Here is a 17,150-nt window from a genome sequence, read left to right on the forward strand (position 1 = left end):
ATCATTTTCCCACAAGACTGGTTCATTTTAAAGCAGCTTCAGCTCTTGAATTTGAATTTTCAATGGTTGGGACCGGTTGCTACCGATTCATACTCGATTCAAATAGAGCGAAAAAGAGAACCTTAAATGATTTAATGAGAGCGCAAAAAGAGCCAATAACCGTTTCGAAGAAAGCAATTCGACCATCAATACTATCGATTGGATGCAAGTGGTGTGCGCCAAATAGAAATTGTTTGAAAGTGAATGAGCGAAAAGGATTTAGATCCAATCCATTGGAATAAATGATTTGAGAGCGGTCACCGCAGGTAGAGTTCAGTATTCTAGGGATGGTTGTTAAATATGTATTGATATATAAATTTTTTGATATATATCGACTTATATGTCTGATATTTTTTGGCTGGGCGAACATATTAACATGAATATTTTTCTCAGATTTGGCCGAGTCGATACTATTTTTCTGTTGGCGCGACTTTTGATTCTACTTATCGATGTACAGGAAGCTGCGAACATCGGTACTTTTGTGCGATAGTCTGATAAAATCCGGCGGTTACATGCCTTTATTTTGAAAATAACAAGCCGCCTGCTGCTTCAGAGCCGCCTGCTGCTTCAGAGCCGCCTGCTGCTGCTGCTTCAGAGCCGCCTGCTGCTTCAGAGCGCCTGCTGCTGCTGCTTCAGAGCGCCTGCTGCTGCTGCTGGAGAGCCGCTGCTGCTGCTGCTGCTGGTGGTGGTGCTGCTGCTGCTGCTGGTGGTGGTGTTGCTGCTGCTGCTGCTGTATATTGGCCTGATTGAAATTCATGCCCATGAGCTCCTGGTAAATGTGTCCGATGGCCATTTCCGTGGCACTGGGCAGATGTCCATGGGCGTGCAGGCCAATGTCGATGCCAGCCCCAGCTCCAGCCAGAGCTGCTGCCTCGGCTATGACCCTGGGCACTGTCGCTGGCGAAGGATGACGCGGATGCTGCTGCTGCTGTGGAAGCAGCGCTGCAGGTCCTGGCTGATTCGCGGCCTTGTGCTGCGGCTGCTGGGACATTGCCATGCCGCCCATTCCGGATGAAGAGGGTCCCTGAAATACGGATAGAGTTGGGGTTTTCCTCAGAACAGCTAAGAAGGAGGGCATATTGGGCATATTCTAGCCAACGAATCATCGATTCCTAATTCATTGAAAGCCTAGAGCACCACTTACCCCGAGTAGCTTTGGCCGGATAATCCGGCCGATCCAGCCGCAACTGACTGGAGCTTTGGTCGAAGCCCGGCGGCGGTTTTTTGTTCTTGTCCTCCTCCAAGCCCATGTAGTTGGCGCCAAACAGCGAATAATTCTCGGCCGCCTTGAAGTACTGGGCGGAGCCGTTCTCCGATCTTGCTGTTGTCGCCGTAGAGAGAGCGCATCACTTCGTGTATAAAGTCCGAGGCGGTCCCGCTCACCGCTAGAGCTGCGGGCGGCTCCCAGACCCCAGGGGTAGTATCATCGATGGTTGGCTGCCAGATGCGCTTGGCCACCTGGCTCGAAACTTTGCCTAAAGCGCGAGACAAACGCGTGGATTATATTTAGTTTAGAGGATTCATTGGTACACACCCTCAGAGGCAGCAATCGCATCGTCCTCATCGTCATCGTCCAAATACTTTGAGTTGAAGCTATTCTCCGACATCTTTTTGTGCGAGAAAGAAATGAAAATGTTTATTGGAAAGAAACACAACTGAACGAGAACCTTCACTGCTTCGAGCGAAATGGAAGTAATCGGCTCCCAGTCGTCTGTTCGTTTGTTTATGGCGATCGGTTGCACAAAAAAAATTGATTTATGGGAAATTTATTTTATTTATGCGGAGTTGTCTACTAATACACGCTGAAGTTTCTCGGAATTACTGCCCGACACAGACGCCTACCACGACAGTGCTGCCCAGTCAGAGGTCGTGGAGGCTTGAGTGCTGTGTGTGCGTGTGTGTATCAGTGGATGAACTATTGGCAGCACTGGTTAATCTTTTTGTGTATTGGTGAACGAAAAATGCCGGCATACACATGCCCACAGAAGTCTTAAAGTGAGACTTCTGCGGATCGAAGAAATATCAATCCAATCCATTGCATTTTGCGCAGAAGAAGCGATGTCTCACTTTGGGCGACTTTTTCTGTGCTGCCAAATATTTAAGGGAGATAGTTCTCTGCTCTGAGGCATCTATCATGGAACACGAGTGTGTAGAGGCCGGTGCCGCAAATATTTCGAATATTTCATTGCACTTTGATGATTCTCCATCGCCATTTGCACTTGTTGGCTTCAAAAACCATAAGCGCCCTCAAATTCATCCACTAATTGCCTGGCAAGCCGCACATTTCGAATAAAATATATAAAAATCTACCATTTACCATATTTACCTTCTTTTTTCTGTGGAAAAGATTAAGTTTTTGAAAAACAAAGCACTTTATTTTCACTGTAAAAATGGCAAATAGTATTTGCAACGAAAATTCCGCGGAGTTCAAGTAAAGCTACTGAAGGTTGAAAAACTTCATTGTTACTATCGATACATCGATGTTTCTTCAACTATCGATGGAAGAAAGAGCGCCAACTGCTTGGGTTTGATTATTCGTACAATTTTGCTCATGATCCGACATCAAATACCTTAATTTCGATATTCCGTTTAGTATTTTTAAGCATTTTTAACATTTATTATAAAATTAATTAACAGACGACTCGGAAATGGCGTAACAGAAGCCCGAGCCAGCTCCGGCCAACTTCACGCGTCCCGGGATTTCCACGAGTGTAGGGCTGCATCTGGAAATTGATCGAAAATTGAATTTAAAGCCAATCCACTGGCAGAAGGGAGATTCTTACACATTCTCTGTACTGTTGTTGCCACAGTTTCCGTGCTCGTTCCAGCCCCAGGTGTAGATCTCGCCGGCTGTAGTCCGCAGCAGGCCGTGCTCTGCCCCCATGTGCACGCGAGCAGGCGTCTGGCCGTCGGGCAGTCGGAGGCTCAGTGGCTGGGGCACCGCCTGCTGCTCGCTGATCGAGCCCGTGCCCAGCTGTCCGTAGCAGTTGCGGCCCCACATGAGGATCTCGTTGTTGCGGAGCAGCGCCGCATTGTGGGTCCAGCCGACGGCCAGCTGCCGCACGTCCTCCTCGAAGAGGAAGGCGTTGGACTGGTCTTTTGACCAGAAATGCTGCCCCACCAAACTCAAAGAGCTGTCAAAGTTGAATAAGTTAAAGTAAAAAAAAAACGTAAATACATTTTTTAAAATCTATATGAAGGCGCGGTGGACGTGCCTCAACTGTTAAAGTTGAATGAGTCGAATCCTCCAGAAATCAGGAAAAACAAACAAATTATGAATATGTACGAAGAAGAATAAACCGTTTGTTTCATCCACGAGATTCGCAATGTACAACTTTCTAGCTTAAGGATTACACATGCATTTTCTCAATATAAAAACAAAGACCTCCTGATTATAGACGTCCGCCACGACCGTATCTGCGACGGAGGCAACTCCTCCGCAGCACCTCCGCAACTTTTTGTGAAAATATGTTGAACGAAAAATCGGTAGAACATTTTTTTTTTCATCGAAAAAACATGCCATTCGCAATTCATGTTTTTTTTTTCCCATGTAAATTTAATACATTTTTAATTGAAAGACATCTGAAGAAGATTCAGTTTAGTCAATAGAAACAGTGCCAGTATTAGGAAAAAAATATATACATACATATATGTATGAGAAAACAGCTCTTGTCGGCCTTTTTATAGGAAAAGCAGCCTGCAGTCGGCGCTGCAGCTGCGCAGTAGCGATGGACGCGTCAAAATGGCGGAACGTGGACTTATCGATAGGTCCCTCATAAATATTTCTCGTTTTTGATATTTCGGGTAATGTTACTAGCTAACTAGAACCCTCAGCCTTGCCCAGAAACTTTAATCCGATTGACGAATCATTTTCCCACAAGACTGGTTCATTTTAAAGCAGCTTCAGCTCTTGAATTTGAATTTTCAATGGTTGGGACCGGTTGCTACCGATTCATACTCGATTCAAATAGAGCGAAAAAGAGAACCTTAACTGATTTAATGAGAGCGCAAAAAGAGCCAATAACCGTTTCGAAGAAAGCAATTCGACCATCAATACTATCGATTGGATGCAAGTGGTGTGCGCCAAATAGAAATTGTTTGAAAGTGAATGAGCGAAAAGGATTTAGATCCAATCCATTGGAATAAATGATTTGAGAGCGGTCACCGCAGGTAGAGTTCAGTATTCTAGGGATGGTTGTTAAATATGTATTGATATATAAATTTTTTGATATATATGGACTTATATGTCTGATATTTTTTGGCTGGGCGAACATATTAACATGAATATTTTTCTCAGATTTGGCCGAGTCGATACTATTTTTCTGTTGGCTCAGGACGTAAGATCAAATATATCCGCGACTTTTGATTCTACTTATCGATGTACAGGAAGCTGCGAACATCGGTACTTTTGTGCGACAGTCTGATAAAATCCGGCGGTTACATGCCTTTATTTTGAAAATAACAAGCCGCCCATAAAATTGTATTCATTCAAATAGTAACCACTCAACTTAACCACTGTTCATCATCAGCGATCTTTTCTTTTCCCTGAAGAACATGTGTTTGATTCCAACTACACAGAAAGCGACAAAAGTAACGAAACTCCTGGTGCTAAAGAATGAAGCTAGGAAGCCGCAAAGGTTACCTTTACAAAGCCAGTGCTGCCAATGCGGGGACAGAAAATATATCGTTTTCGCCGGCTTTGTCAATCGGAATAGGCCAAACATTTGTTCAGATATTGTCAACAAATCTGGCAATTAATAGTCAGTTCAGTGAGTGTTCTGTGTAAAAATTGTGAAGCTAGAAATAAGTTACAATAAAACGCCTAAGTTCGCCTGTATTTTCAGTAGTAATTTCGAACTGTATGGTTCGCAGCTTCCCTGAAAAAAGCAACGCGTGCGTGGATTCTGCCGAAGACCAATCCAAAAAGAAGTGAAAAGTGAACAAATAGCACAGTAATTCGAATTACTTTCTTCAATTAGTGCACATACGTACGTATTTATTGTCTGAAAATCAGAATCAGTGAGAATCCCAATGTTCTATCAGAATGAACGGTCATCATCGCAAGAGAAAGTGGCAAGCTGGGCGCGGTGAGGATCTCACCCCGACGACCGTATTGAGTTAATTGCCGAGTTGATGGCTAAACTAGACGGAGTCAATTTCGTCGCCGACTTTTTCCACATCCGTCGACTGAAACTGCTGATCACCGACTGCCTGCCCGACCACAAGGAGCAGCTGCTACGCATTCTCATAGGCTGTGTGACCCGGCCCCCCAGCCCGGCCACAGCTAGCTACGCCCAAATTGTGAGTCTCCTCTGCAACGACTTTGATCTCCTGATGGTCGACTGCATCCGCGCCCTGATGGTGGTCCACCAGAAGGCACTCATCGATGGCAAGTGGGAGAAGGCGCGCGGCCTGGAGAGCTTCTTCGCCGAGCTATGCAAGTGACATAGCATAGAAGGGCCCTGGCTATGCAGTTTGATCACTGCACTGCCCCTGTTCGGACACGATACGTAATACATATCAAACTCTCGGTAAACAAAACATAGCATATTCAATAACACGAGCCTAACACACGAGCCTAACAAACGAGATTAACACACGAGCCTAACACACGAGCCTAACACACGAGCCTAATAAACGAAGAATCTAGGCAACAATATTGGTGCACTTTAAGAATTTATTTTATGTACTACTCGTATTATTATTTATTCAACAGAAATTCCCCACCATCCAGCCCCGCAACCCACTCGACAATCCGTTTGAAGAACTCAGCGTCGACCAGCTCGATGATCCGCACGTTCTCAGGATACTTTTCCCGCTCCCGCAGATGATCGAGCACCATCTGGCCGCGTGTATGCGTGCCACGCAGGTCCACTGTGGCATGCCACGTACTTTGCTTCCGCACGAGCCGGTCCCCGAAGAGCCAAACTGCAACCACAATAGCATCGCAGGGATTCCACGTGTCGATCCCATACTGTTCCATCATGGGCAGCCACTGGGCGCTCTCCACGCGGTTCAGCAGTGTGATGGCCGAATGCTGGACGGCCGCCGCTCTGACCGCGAACTGCTCCAGGCGCCAATTCTACGCGGCAAACAGAAACAACATGAATTATGTACCTTCTATCCGGAGGGAGCTCTCTTCTCGGACTCTTCTACTCACAATGTGTATGTTGAAACGCTCTGGAAGACAAGCCTCCCAGGGCAGAATGGTGATCGGACAGTGTGTCTTGAGCAGCACGGCATGTGCGGCCTCCGGATCGGAATGGAAGTTAAACTCTGCCGAACGCGAGGAGTTGCCCACGCCCTGATAGTTGCCGCCCATGATGTAGAGGTCCCTCAACTGCTGGCCGAACTCTTCACCGTACATGGTGAAGCCGAGGGACAGATTGGTCAGAGGCCCCACCGCGAACACGGTGATCTGTTTGGGTCGCTTGCGGCATAGCTCGTAAATGGCGGTCACCGCATGCTCCGCCTGCACGATGCTCTCTAGCGACTCCTCGCTGTCACACGCCGCCAGACAGTCGCCGAAGCCGTCGCATCCATGGAAATACTTTTTGTCATCTTCGCTGCAGCTTATCAGAGGCTCCACGGCCCCCAGATAGATGGGCACCTGGAATCACACCAAACACCATATGCACATGCTCTCTTTTCCCTGTACTCGTACTCGTACTCGTACTCGTGTACTCACATCTTGTCTGTCGCTGGCGTTGAGGATGCGTCGCATGTTGCGCGCCGCATGCTCGCGGGTGGTGTTGCCGCACCCGGTGGTAGTCACCGCCAGGAGCTCCACCAGCTGGCTACGCTCTGCGTGCAGCAGCAGCAACAGGGCCCAGGCATCGTCGCTGCCGCCATCGCAGTCGAGTATTGCGTATCTCCGGTCTGGCGCCGCTGCCGGCTCCCCTCCCTCTCCCTGTTGTGCTGCTGTGCGTCCGTCTGCCATCGAAGGCGAGCTGTGAGTGCTCGTACAAATGGGGAAACGGGAAATGGAAACCGGGAATCGCTCTGTGGATTGGACACCGGCCTACACGACGCCTGCAGCTAACAGCTAATCTGCGTCATTGTATGCTCTTTGTGCGGGGGCTGCCTTCGTACCGTCGTCGTCGTCGTGGTCGTTGTCGTTGTCGTTTGTCGTATTCGTGTATCGGCACTGATTCCATTCAACCATCGCGATATGGGTACGGCCGGGCTGCACGGAATTTCACAACGCCCTTCCCCTATTCTTATGTGCATATAGATGCAAAATCAAGCACTCTCCCCCGCACTCGCTCTATAACTTGCACAGATGTGTGTTTACCCGGAACCCGCACCAACAACACCCATGAGCATGGAAACGCTCCCGAACATAGGTATGCAGTAGACGTTCGTTGTGTTCTATACTCCATACTTAGTAAATCAGCTGCGATTGCACGAGCCGAACCAGACAGACAAAGAGCAGAGCGGTAGGGGACTACGACTGATGCGTGCACTTTCCACACCCTTTGGCTCGCCCCTTTGATACCCTTCTTTCGTATACACCGCCCGAATGTGCGGGAAAACTTTGTTAGTAGAGGTTGATCATTGGGTTGGAGCTGGGAGGAGTGTTTTTGGAATACAATGGCTTTTGGTCCTCTATATACACATAATCTTTGTCTTAATATTCTAAGAATATATACTGCTTACAGTTAAGACTAACAGATTTCCAGCAAAAACCAATGAAATCATCGCCCCGATCTGAAACCCAACAAAGGAACTTCTTTCTTCTTCATATGTGTATACATATGTTTGTATGTATGTCTGTACGAATACGACGCACTACTATCGTAGTGCAATAAAGAAAATCAAAATTGAATTTGTTATTTATTTCCGTGGAACTTGGGGTGTTAAGGCCAGTCCACATAGTCGCCGCAAAGCTGCAATTGAGTTGCGGCAGGTCGTCGCGATAATGAAAGTCGTCCGACGAGGCAACTTTCGACACTTTCGAGCAATCAAAGTAGAACCCCAGACGGGATAACTATGTATGTACATATGTACATGCATTCATACTGCTATATATATATGTACATATGTAAATATGTAACCCACACGAGCATGCTACTCTCTTATTTCATTTACAGCTAAAAAATATACCCTGTTTGTAGCTATACGTAACAGGAGGATGGAAGCAGTTGAGCAACTAGACTCTAGTTACTAGAGAAATGTTGCCTTATCTTTTCTCCCCTTACATTTCGATTCTTTTTAACGAAAACCATTAGTATAGATATACAAATATCTTTTAATTTTGACTTTTCATTGAATTCTTTATTTAAAAGCTGTCCCATTGGAGGACAGTCCTTAAACTATCTGAATGCCATTTATATTTGAACCATTTCTTCGCCATCATCCACAAATCTACAAAGAATTAACACAATGATCCGTAACGAGGGTAAAACCAGGGTATCTTTAGATTGTAAGACGTTCTTTTTTCCCCCCAAGGAAACTTTGGTTTCCACATGCCGCCCTCATTCTCTTTATTGCACGTACAAACAGCACCTTATACGTAAGTCATAAATTAAACTGCTTGTTAGCACAATTTAGATTAATATTTAATTTTCCCCCTCTCCAAACACCCAGATAAGAAAGAAGTTTTTGTGTAAGGCCTATCGAATAGACGGCGATAGGTCCGTCAGCTGTTATTGCGATAGCAAAACAGAAGGAAAAAACAAAAACGAAGCGGAAAGAGAGGATGAGCTCACTGCAGACATCAGAATAACCATGGCCCACACCTGCGCGTCTGACTACGATAGCTTTGTGGTCTACGACTGCGACATCGGCACGGACGATGCCTGGGGCCTGGCAATGCTTCTGCGCGCAGAGGGCCTCCGCATCGCTGGGAGGAAGAGCTTCAAGGTGGCAGCCGTCACCTGTGTCCAGGGCAACACCAGTGTAGAAAATGGCACATTGAACGCCTTCCGAGTGCTCTCCACATTGGAAAGGCTGGATGTGAGTACTTCCATCCATATAAAGACATTCGTCTCCAACTGTCCTTTCTTTTTGTCGATCGAATAGGTGCCCGTCTTTGAGGGATGCGCCGATCCGATTGTGCCACGCACTTGGGTAATTAAATCCCACTTCCATGGCCTGGATGGCCTCAGCGATGTGGGCGACTATCCAACCGTGAATGCCGACGATCTACGGTCGGAGGAGCATGCGGTGAATGCCATGTATCGCCTGGCCTGCCAGCACCCGGGAAAAGTGGACTTTCTGCTGTGTGGCCCACTCACAAACTTCGCCTGCTGCATTAATTTATATGGCGATAAGTTTCTGGACAAGCTGGGCGGCGTCTATATCATGGGCGGCAACATCCTGGGCAAGGGAAACGTCACCAAAAGCGCGGAGTTCAACTTCATGATGGACCAGGAGGCAGCGCACATAGTCCTCGAGCGTCTGAAGCAACCCGCTTTGATCTTGCCATGGGAGCCCTGCATCGATGGCGAATTCGGATTGACTCTGAACTGGCGGCTCAATGTCCTGGGCGCGGTCAAGCATCCGTTTGTTGAGCTCCTCACCCGCGTGGAGAGAGCCATGCTGGTGCCGCGAGGCTTCGAGAAGTGGGTCAGCTGCGATGCCCTGCTCACGGCCGCCTATCTCTTCCCTCAGCAGATGATCGCCGATGAACGCGAGTACTATGCCACCGTGGAGCTGTGCGGCGTCCATACTCGGGGTCAAATGGTGCTAGATCATCTGAGGGGCAGATATGTTGATGCCATCCATGGCAAGACGAAGAATGTTCGCGTGATCCGGCGCCTCAATGCAGAGCCCTTCCGCACAATCATTTCCTATACGGGTTTCCTGCCCCAAGCGGACATTGATATGGAAAAATTGTGTAGAGATGAGCAGCAGCAATCCTAGAAAGGGAATCCCCGTCCAAAGACAAAACTCGTGAAATAATTAACTACCAAAGAGTTTTGAATCCTTGTTTTGAATCTATGTGTGTATGTTTGCATCAGTAAATAAATTGATGCGGAAAGCTGAAAAAGAATCAGGTCAAGGAAATAATAAAGCATGGCAGAGGAAGCCTGAAGGTGTAGGGCTGCTACACTTGGTGGAGTTTTCTCCAAATGGTTAAAATCGATAGAATAATGAAGAAAGAAAATTATCTTTATATTTTGGGAACCAATTTGTCAAATTTGATAGAAAATGTGTCTACCCCATATCCGAGATCAATTTCTAGCAAGACGGTAACCCGTTGCACACGGCTAAATTCGTAAAAATCGTCCCAACAATTCGAGTTTTCACTTAATCCTGTGGCCTGCTCAATAGCCCAGATCTAAATACCATTGAAAATCGTTGGGCTCTGCTTGAAAAAAATTGGAAAAGTACGAGTCTACACCAAAGGGATTGGATGAGCCTTTGGGTGCGCGTGTAGTCGGAGTGGCACATGATACCTTGCAGGCACCTACTAAATTTAGTCGGGAGTATGCCCAAACTTATTCGGAATGTGATAAAAGCTAAGGCCCTTTGGAACAAATATTTAAAAAAATTATTAAAGTAAATCAATTTTAAGCTTGCAAAAATGGATACATGCACTTTTTTTGAACAAATTAAAATTTCTTAAGGAAAAGGATCTCTTTGAATTGAAATTATTGTTTTTTTTTCATTCCCACTAAATTAAAGAATCTATGAAAAAAAAATCACAAGGATTGATGCATTTTTAAAGATTTTACAGGCGTTTAAACTGAAAAGTTATGAACATGTATCCACATGTGCTCGCCACTGTAAGTATTCTATATAAGTTTCTATATATGTACGTATATTCTATATTGAATAATTAAAAATCCCTAAAAATGTAAATAAATTTTTTATCTCATAAGGAGACATCCTTTATGCAAAGATATTATCTCTAATGCTCTATTTCTGTATTTTTGTATTATCTGTATTATCTATGCGCAGGGAATTTAGGTACAAAGATAATGAATATTTCAGGCTGTGGGGGAAGAGTACCTATTGCATTTTTAAGATCAACAATCGGTATTAGTTCAAGCATTGTTGCCTCCATGTACAGATTGTGTCGCACTACGCACTGCGATCCGCTGACTCGCGCTCCCCTTTTTGATGGAGCACAAAATATGCAACTTTCGTGACTTAGTTTGTCTGCATTAAGCCTAAAAATGTATTCGATTGGGCATTTATTCAGTGCATTCATGAATTTGTTGCTTGTATACCTATTCAGATACCGCAAAGTGGGATCTGAAACCGACATGCAATATAATAAACGCAATCTGCTTTGCCGAAAATGGAGAGGGGCTCTCCTCCGGAGGAAGTGGATACAATTGCTGACAATGATTCAAATAATGATGACAGCCGTCACCTGTGTCCAGAGCAACACCAGTGTGGAGGATGGCACACTGAACGCCCAAATCCTACTTCCATGACCTGAATGGCCTTGGCGACACCCGGTAAAGTGGACTTTCTGCTGTGTGGGCGGCAACATCCTGGGCAAGTTAAACGTCACCAAGAGCGCGGAATTCAACTTCATGATGGACCAAAAGGCAGCGCACATAGTCATCGAGCGTCTGAAGCAACCCGCTTTAAGCCTACCATGGGAGCCTTGCATCGATGGCGAATTAGGGTTGACTCTGGACTGGATCAACTGAGGGGCAGATGGGTAGATGCTATCGATGGCAGAGCCCTTCCGCACAATAATTTCTTATACGGCTTTCCTGCCCCAAGCGGACAATGAAGGCACGCCATTATGCAAGGTTGAGGATGAGGAGGAGCTGGAGCAGCAGTAGTCCTAGAAGACAACACGCGTGGGGCAATATCAAACTACAAAAATGTCTGGTGTATATATTTCCTTGATAAATGTACAATCAGTGAATAAATTGATGCGAGTGTTCCATAACAGTGTTCGAATTGGCGATGCCACGTGCACAAAGTCTCTAGGTGTGTATAATTATCAGTTTCTATATAATAGAATACATATATGTTTGTATAGCATATATAATTATCTAAAAAACTAAATAAATTTTGGATCTCATAGGGGAGACATTGTCCAATCAAAGGCAGCAGCTGGTCTTTCTCTGTTGCCATCTACGATACTCGTATCATTATATTGCAAACACATGTGGGGCTCCTCTCTTGCAGTAGCCGTATTTTTCTGTCTTTTTCTTCTCGGTTATAATCTGAGCGCTGTTTACGGTCGAGGGGGTGTCTGATAAGCTGATAAGACAGATGTCAGGTGATTGCCGCAGATTAGAAACAAAACAAAACTTGCACGAGCTACGAGTGATTCCTAGAATATAATTGACTCTAAACTGGTTTAATATTGTATGTAGAATGTGCGCGCTCTACGGCAGATAACAATTTCTGGCAGTGCGTTTCAGAGACGGAGGCTTTGGATGGGGGTCTACTAGTACCCGTATATAATGAGTTATCCAATCCACTGGCTTATATACTATTCTATCGAATAGCTCACAGTTTAGGTTAGTTATCCAAAAGGGCAGTAAATACAATCGAAAAGATCGTGTAAACAATTATGATTAGGCCTCCAAAAGGTTCAGTTATTGCTTTCAACTAGATATAGACTAAGACATTGAAGAGTTCTTAATTTAGAGTGCATTTTGCGAATAAGTTATGCTTCGATTCTGTATTTTTTTCAATTCTAAAATTAACCTACATCAATTCCTACAAATTCTTAGCACTTATGGCTCTGAAACGCACTTTACACAAGCGAACAACTTAAAATTTGATTTGTTTTAAAGCCCCAAAAAAGTGCTTAAATAAAAAACTGCTATCAAAAATCACACATGAAACAGGGGTCACGGGGTGGGGACTACAGATGGGCTAATAGTCGATGACAAAAGATTGCACAAATTTTGCTCCGTTTCAAAACTAGTCAACAAAATCCGGCTTGGTGTTTTTTTCTGGCATTAAACCGACATTTTCTGATAGACTTGGGGCTCCAACATTTATTAACAAGTTAGGATTTTATTTTAAGTAATTAAAAAGAAACTGTTTTGCGTTTTTCATTCCACTTTTGGGAGGTTTTTAAGAACGAATGCAGCTTAGCCGTTTATCCATAGATATTTGTAAAAAAAAATGCCTTAAACGACTACCAATACAAGTGCCGAGTGCTAATAAAAAATTTAACAAAAATATCCTAATTTATTCTTACTTTGCTGAGCTTTTAATTAAAAAATGTTGATAAAAAAACCGCAATAAAACATCTATCAGAAAAAGTAGGACTGAGGGCAAGTTTTTTTGTTTGTTTTGGCGTTGACTAGTTTTCTTAGCATTGGGCATATATGTATGTATATATAATTAGGAATAAGTCATTTTTTGTTTAAGATAAGGCCAACTGGAAAAATGATGCTACAAAGGCTTTGGAGTACGATTTTTTCTATAAAGATCTGAACAAGATTTAAATTTCGGAATAGGCGGAGGCTATGGCTAATCCTACATATAATCCTTGTATATATATATATGTATATGTATAAAAAAAACAAACAAGAATTCCAACAGTGCGTTTTATCGATGCTTATGCCTAGACAGGTATTCCAGTGCGGTCCTTGATCTTTCCTAGGACATTCACGTGCACCTTGGAGTAGCCGCTGGGCTTTTTGGCCAGGCCGGGTGCAGCAGCAGCGGCAGCGGCAGCAGCTGCCAGGGGCACGGCCGCCGTCGAAATGCCCACATCCAGGGAGGCAGAGCCCGAGGCCGACGAGAGCGGCGACGAGTGCTTCGAGTCATCGAGGCGCGAGGAACGCTGCGTGGACAACAGCAGATCCTCGCTGCTGGGTCGCATCGATGAGGGCGTATAGATGGGCTGTAGCTTGTCCACCTCATCGTCAATGGCCTTGAACTGCCAGCTCCAGTTGGGCCGATACAGGAACGGCCGATGATCGAAGCGATTATCGTCGGGACTGTAGCTCTCGGCATGCACCGATGGCGTCAGCACCGTCATCTTGTGCCGATTGATGGCATAGCAGCGAAAGAAATGCTTCACCTTGTCGGCCACCTCCTTGGGACTAAGGTCGCCCTTCCATGTGGCCACCAGACGGCAGAACATGCTGTATGGCCCACAGAAGGACTGCTTGCGCAGGCGCCCATACTCGCTCAGCTCATCATAGGTCATGCCCATGTCCTGCTCATCGGTCTGCTGCAGTTCCCCGTTCTCCTGCAGCGGCTCCAGCTCAGCGGTGGGCGGTGCCTCGATAATAGACTCCAGAACGGGCAGATTGTACCTATCCAAAACGGGAGATCACCATTAGAGATCCCAATCAAACAGCGAACAGAGATAAAGATGTTATACTTCTCTTTGGCGTAGATCAGAAATCGCCGCAGATCCGTCTTGGATATCCCGCCAATGGGATTAATGTCCGCCGAAGAGCAGTCATACTTTGTCAGATATCCCCGCAGCGATTCATCCACATTCGCCGAGCCCAGGACAAGCAGTCCACCCGGTCGATTCCTCACCCACAGCATAAGCTGGGCAAAAATGTACGCCAGGACCATGCGCAGGCGTGATTGGATGTTCTGCAGGGCCAAATTCTGGCGGGCACAGCCGCCCTGGGTTCGAAAGCGAGGCGTCAGTCCGGTGACGGCATTGAAGATGCCCAGCAGGGCATTCACCGCCAGATCGATGCTGATCTCGATGTGATAGCTACCGAGCTGGTTCGCCAGCTGTGCGGCCCGTCGTCGAGTCTCCTTGCTGCTATTGACGCTGCCCATGTAGCAGGTGACCAGCAGGCGGTTGCACAGCGTGGCCGCATTGTCGGGCGTATACTCCGTGTCGGCTAGGATCTTCCGGATGTCATGCAACACCTGGGCATCGCCCAGCTGCACGGCCTGAACGATCTGGCGGCACATGGAGTGCACAATGGTGGCCGAGCTGCTCGAGTCGATGCCTCCGCTGAGGGGCAGAAAGAACCCGCCCTGTCCGGAGCGACGCAGATAGTCCCAGAGCCAGCAGGCCGGACCCAAGGCGATCTCCTCTTCGGGCGTGTGGCTGGGCCAGTGCAGCGGCGGCGTTGATGTCTTGAAGATGTCACTGTGCGTGGACATCTCAAAGTCGCAGTGGATCCGGGGATAATTGACCGCACTGGCAGCTGCTGTGCAACGCGAGCGCAGGCTCACTCGATACGCCCGTATCTCCTCCAGGTCAATCGTGGCCAGGGTAACCTCCACGTCCTGCAGGGCGAACTGCTGGCCCCTGGCGAGGAGCTCTCCATTCAGGGCAATCGCCGAACAGCCATTAAAGTACACCCTCTGGCCGTCGCATCCACGCAGGTTGCTGAACAGATAGGCCCCACCCGCCTTGAAGCTGGCATTCCTTATAAGATCCGAGGTGATGTGGGCCTTGCGCAGCTCCATGTAGCTCCCGGATCCATTGACAATCACCTCCACGCCGGCCAGCGACATTTCGATGTGCTTGCTCCGTACGTTCCACAGCTCCTCGCAGATCTCGTAGCCAAGGCAGGTGTCACGCGTGGCGATCACTGCATCGCCAAACGGCACTGTCTGCTGACCCGTATGCTGCGATATCATGCGCGGCAGCAGGAACTCCTCCGTTTGCATCGACTTGGTCCAGGCGGTGAACCATCGTGACTCCCGATAGTTGCCATCGTCGCACATGGCCATTTTGGGCCGGATCAGCAGCAGCTGGCGATTGAAGAAGGCCGCGCGACAGTTGTAGGCCACATTGCGATGCATCACCGGCATACCCACATCCACCAGCATGTTTTCGCTGTAAAAATTAGCAGGATCAGAATTTGGGCAGAATCCTTCTACTACGTTGCTTCTACTTACCAAATGGGCGACATCATGATCTCCAGAAGCACCTCCCATGAGTGCAGATACGTGTCCGGCTCTCGAAAGTGATCCTCGCAGCTGTAGCCGCTGTAGTTTTGGGGGGAAAACAATAAAAGCATACATATGTTCTTGAGATGAAGCTTTGCGCTAAAAATAGTCTTTACACATCTCGCGCGTCATGGAACAGCACTCCTCGGTCACTCCCATTTGGTCCCTGTGGCAGTCAGACGATATAGTAGCGCTCTAATTGCTGGCTTCCGAATGGCGAGGAAATTACATTTCTTGAAGGGAACTTACCTAACCTCCAGCTCGGGTCCAGTGCGATAGCTAGCGCCCATATCCTTGGCCTCCAATATGGATTGCAATATCCTTGCCAAATTGCCCTCAAAGTCCAAGGCCCATTGATTCAGTGTGGACACTGCCACGGTTATTTTGCGTCCCATTTCTATTTGTTAGTATTTGTATTTATTTTTGTATTTTGTATTAAGTTTTGTGTGGTCTCCTGATTGTTTCGCTGTTGGCTTTTATTGCTCCTTTTTGCGCTTAGGTTTCTTTTATTGTCAGTTCAAAAAAATCGGCAGTTATCAACTGAAAAATGGATACGAAAACGGAGGGAGGTCTTTAGAGGCTTAATGGACAATGGAGTTGCAATTAATTTGATTGCCGCGCGCGATGCAGCGACTTCTTCGAGTCTCTCAGCTCTTGGTTCTGTGTTGCGGTTCCTGTGTTGGGTCCTATTGTTGGTGTTTGTTTTGTTGTGGGTATATCTGGGTCTATATTGATCAAACAAATGGAGCAAAACAGTGGCAGGGCAAGCAGGGCAGGGCAGGAGTGGAGCAGCCCACCAACTGACGTAGCCCGTCAATGAATATAAAAAGGCCGAGGGACTCTGTCAGAGATAAGGGGACCCCAGATGATGTTATGATGTCGGAATATCTCAATTGCTATGGAATTTCCCTTACATTTCAACCACTACAGGCAGACGAATGGATGAAGCGGGGCTTTTGCATCGTCCCATCCTCATTCATGGAAGCGAGAGGTCTGGCTTTTCTCTTAACACACCTTTACACCGTCATCGCCATTCATGGACGACGCACTTTTGGCATTTGGCGAGCAACAAAAATTGAAAGCTCTCCATCCTCGAACCAGCCACCGAAAAACCCCCCGTATGCAAATTTACTTTTCCGAGGCTACCCAAAAGTTTAAAACACGCAACGAACACGCCTCCTTCTCGGTCTCGTTGTCCCTCTCCGGCATGCATGCATGCATGAGGTGGGAAAACTCTGCATTAAGTTCAAAGTTCATACGGTTGCGAACCACTCGCGCATATTTCATTTCTCCTG

The 17,150-nt window shown here is 46.7% G+C and overlaps 4 protein-coding genes and 1 long non-coding RNA gene across 6 annotated transcripts in view; 2 read left to right on the top strand and 3 right to left on the bottom strand.

The window, feature by feature from the left end:
• Positions 1–1,531: 1,531 nt before the first annotated feature.
• LOC117187484 (ultraviolet-B receptor UVR8-like) lies at positions 1,532–3,561 on the bottom strand. Its single transcript, XM_033390271.1, has 3 exons — positions 2,823–3,561; positions 2,366–2,762; positions 1,532–1,646 (listed from the first exon to the last, which is right to left on the bottom strand). The coding sequence occupies exons 1-2, from the start codon at positions 3,038–3,040 to the stop codon at positions 2,666–2,668; spliced, it is 315 nt and encodes a 104-aa protein (XP_033246162.1). The 5' UTR covers positions 3,041–3,561; the 3' UTR covers positions 1,532–1,646; positions 2,366–2,665.
• A 1,232-nt stretch (positions 3,562–4,793) lies between these two features.
• LOC117187689 lies at positions 4,794–5,142 on the top strand. Of its 2 annotated transcripts, none has more exons than XR_004472319.1 (3): positions 4,794–4,808; positions 4,884–5,027; positions 5,083–5,142. It is a non-coding gene; the product is annotated as an uncharacterized LOC117187689 (long non-coding RNA). The 2 variants fall into 2 exon arrangements; XR_004472320.1 differs by having other exon boundaries at positions 4,887–5,027.
• A 554-nt stretch (positions 5,143–5,696) lies between these two features.
• LOC108164521 (uncharacterized protein C1683.06c) lies at positions 5,697–7,377 on the bottom strand. The gene is made up of 3 exons (XM_017300311.2): positions 6,728–7,377; positions 6,200–6,649; positions 5,697–6,121 (listed from the first exon to the last, which is right to left on the bottom strand). The coding sequence occupies exons 1-3, from the start codon at positions 6,977–6,979 to the stop codon at positions 5,741–5,743; spliced, it is 1,083 nt and encodes a 360-aa protein (XP_017155800.1). The 5' UTR covers positions 6,980–7,377; the 3' UTR covers positions 5,697–5,740.
• Positions 7,378–8,628: 1,251 nt separating this feature from the next.
• LOC108164522 (inosine-uridine preferring nucleoside hydrolase) lies at positions 8,629–10,525 on the top strand. The gene is made up of 2 exons (XM_033390050.1): positions 8,629–8,997; positions 9,064–10,525. The coding sequence occupies exons 1-2, from the start codon at positions 8,770–8,772 to the stop codon at positions 9,904–9,906; spliced, it is 1,071 nt and encodes a 356-aa protein (XP_033245941.1). The 5' UTR covers positions 8,629–8,769; the 3' UTR covers positions 9,907–10,525.
• A 1,293-nt stretch (positions 10,526–11,818) lies between these two features.
• Positions 11,819–17,150, bottom strand: part of LOC108155125 (glutamine-dependent NAD(+) synthetase) — a 34,695-nt gene continuing 29,363 nt past the window's right edge. Inside the window, exons 3-6 of the mRNA XM_017285771.2 lie at positions 16,105–16,395; positions 15,805–15,894; positions 14,309–15,742; positions 11,819–14,240 (exon numbers count right to left, since the gene is read on the bottom strand). Of these exons, the coding sequence (XP_017141260.1) occupies positions 13,541–14,240; positions 14,309–15,742; positions 15,805–15,894; positions 16,105–16,250 (2,370 nt within the window). The 5' untranslated portion in view covers positions 16,251–16,395 and the 3' untranslated portion in view covers positions 11,819–13,540. The remainder of the gene's footprint in view (positions 14,241–14,308; positions 15,743–15,804; positions 15,895–16,104; positions 16,396–17,150) is intronic.

The sequence above is a fragment of the Drosophila miranda genome, chromosome XL (assembly GCF_003369915.1).
Source record: "Drosophila miranda strain MSH22 chromosome XL, D.miranda_PacBio2.1, whole genome shotgun sequence".
Taxonomy (NCBI): domain Eukaryota; kingdom Metazoa; phylum Arthropoda; class Insecta; order Diptera; family Drosophilidae; genus Drosophila; species Drosophila miranda.

What these genes read in the sequence shown, in the direction of transcription:
- LOC117187484 (XM_033390271.1), bottom strand. Translation starts at nt 3,040, where the DNA reads ATGTGGGGCCGCAACTGCTACGGACAGCTGGGCACGGGCTCGATCAGC. An exon ending in AACAACAGTACAGAGAATGT is followed by an intron (nt 2,763 to 2,822) that starts GTAAGAATCTCC and finishes ATCAATTTCCAG; the next exon opens with ATGCAGCCCTACACTCGTGG.
- LOC108164521 (XM_017300311.2), bottom strand. Translation starts at nt 6,979, where the DNA reads ATGGCAGACGGACGCACAGCAGCACAACAGGGAGAGGGAGGGGAGCCG. An exon ending in ACGCCAGCGACAGACAAGAT is followed by an intron (nt 6,650 to 6,727) that starts GTGAGTACACGA and finishes GTGTGATTCCAG; the next exon opens with GTGCCCATCTATCTGGGGGC. An exon ending in AGCGTTTCAACATACACATT is followed by an intron (nt 6,122 to 6,199) that starts GTGAGTAGAAGA and finishes TTTGCCGCGTAG; the next exon opens with AATTGGCGCCTGGAGCAGTT.
- LOC108164522 (XM_033390050.1), top strand. Translation starts at nt 8,770, where the DNA reads ATGGCCCACACCTGCGCGTCTGACTACGATAGCTTTGTGGTCTACGAC. An exon ending in CCACATTGGAAAGGCTGGAT is followed by an intron (nt 8,998 to 9,063) that starts GTGAGTACTTCC and finishes TCGATCGAATAG; the next exon opens with GTGCCCGTCTTTGAGGGATG.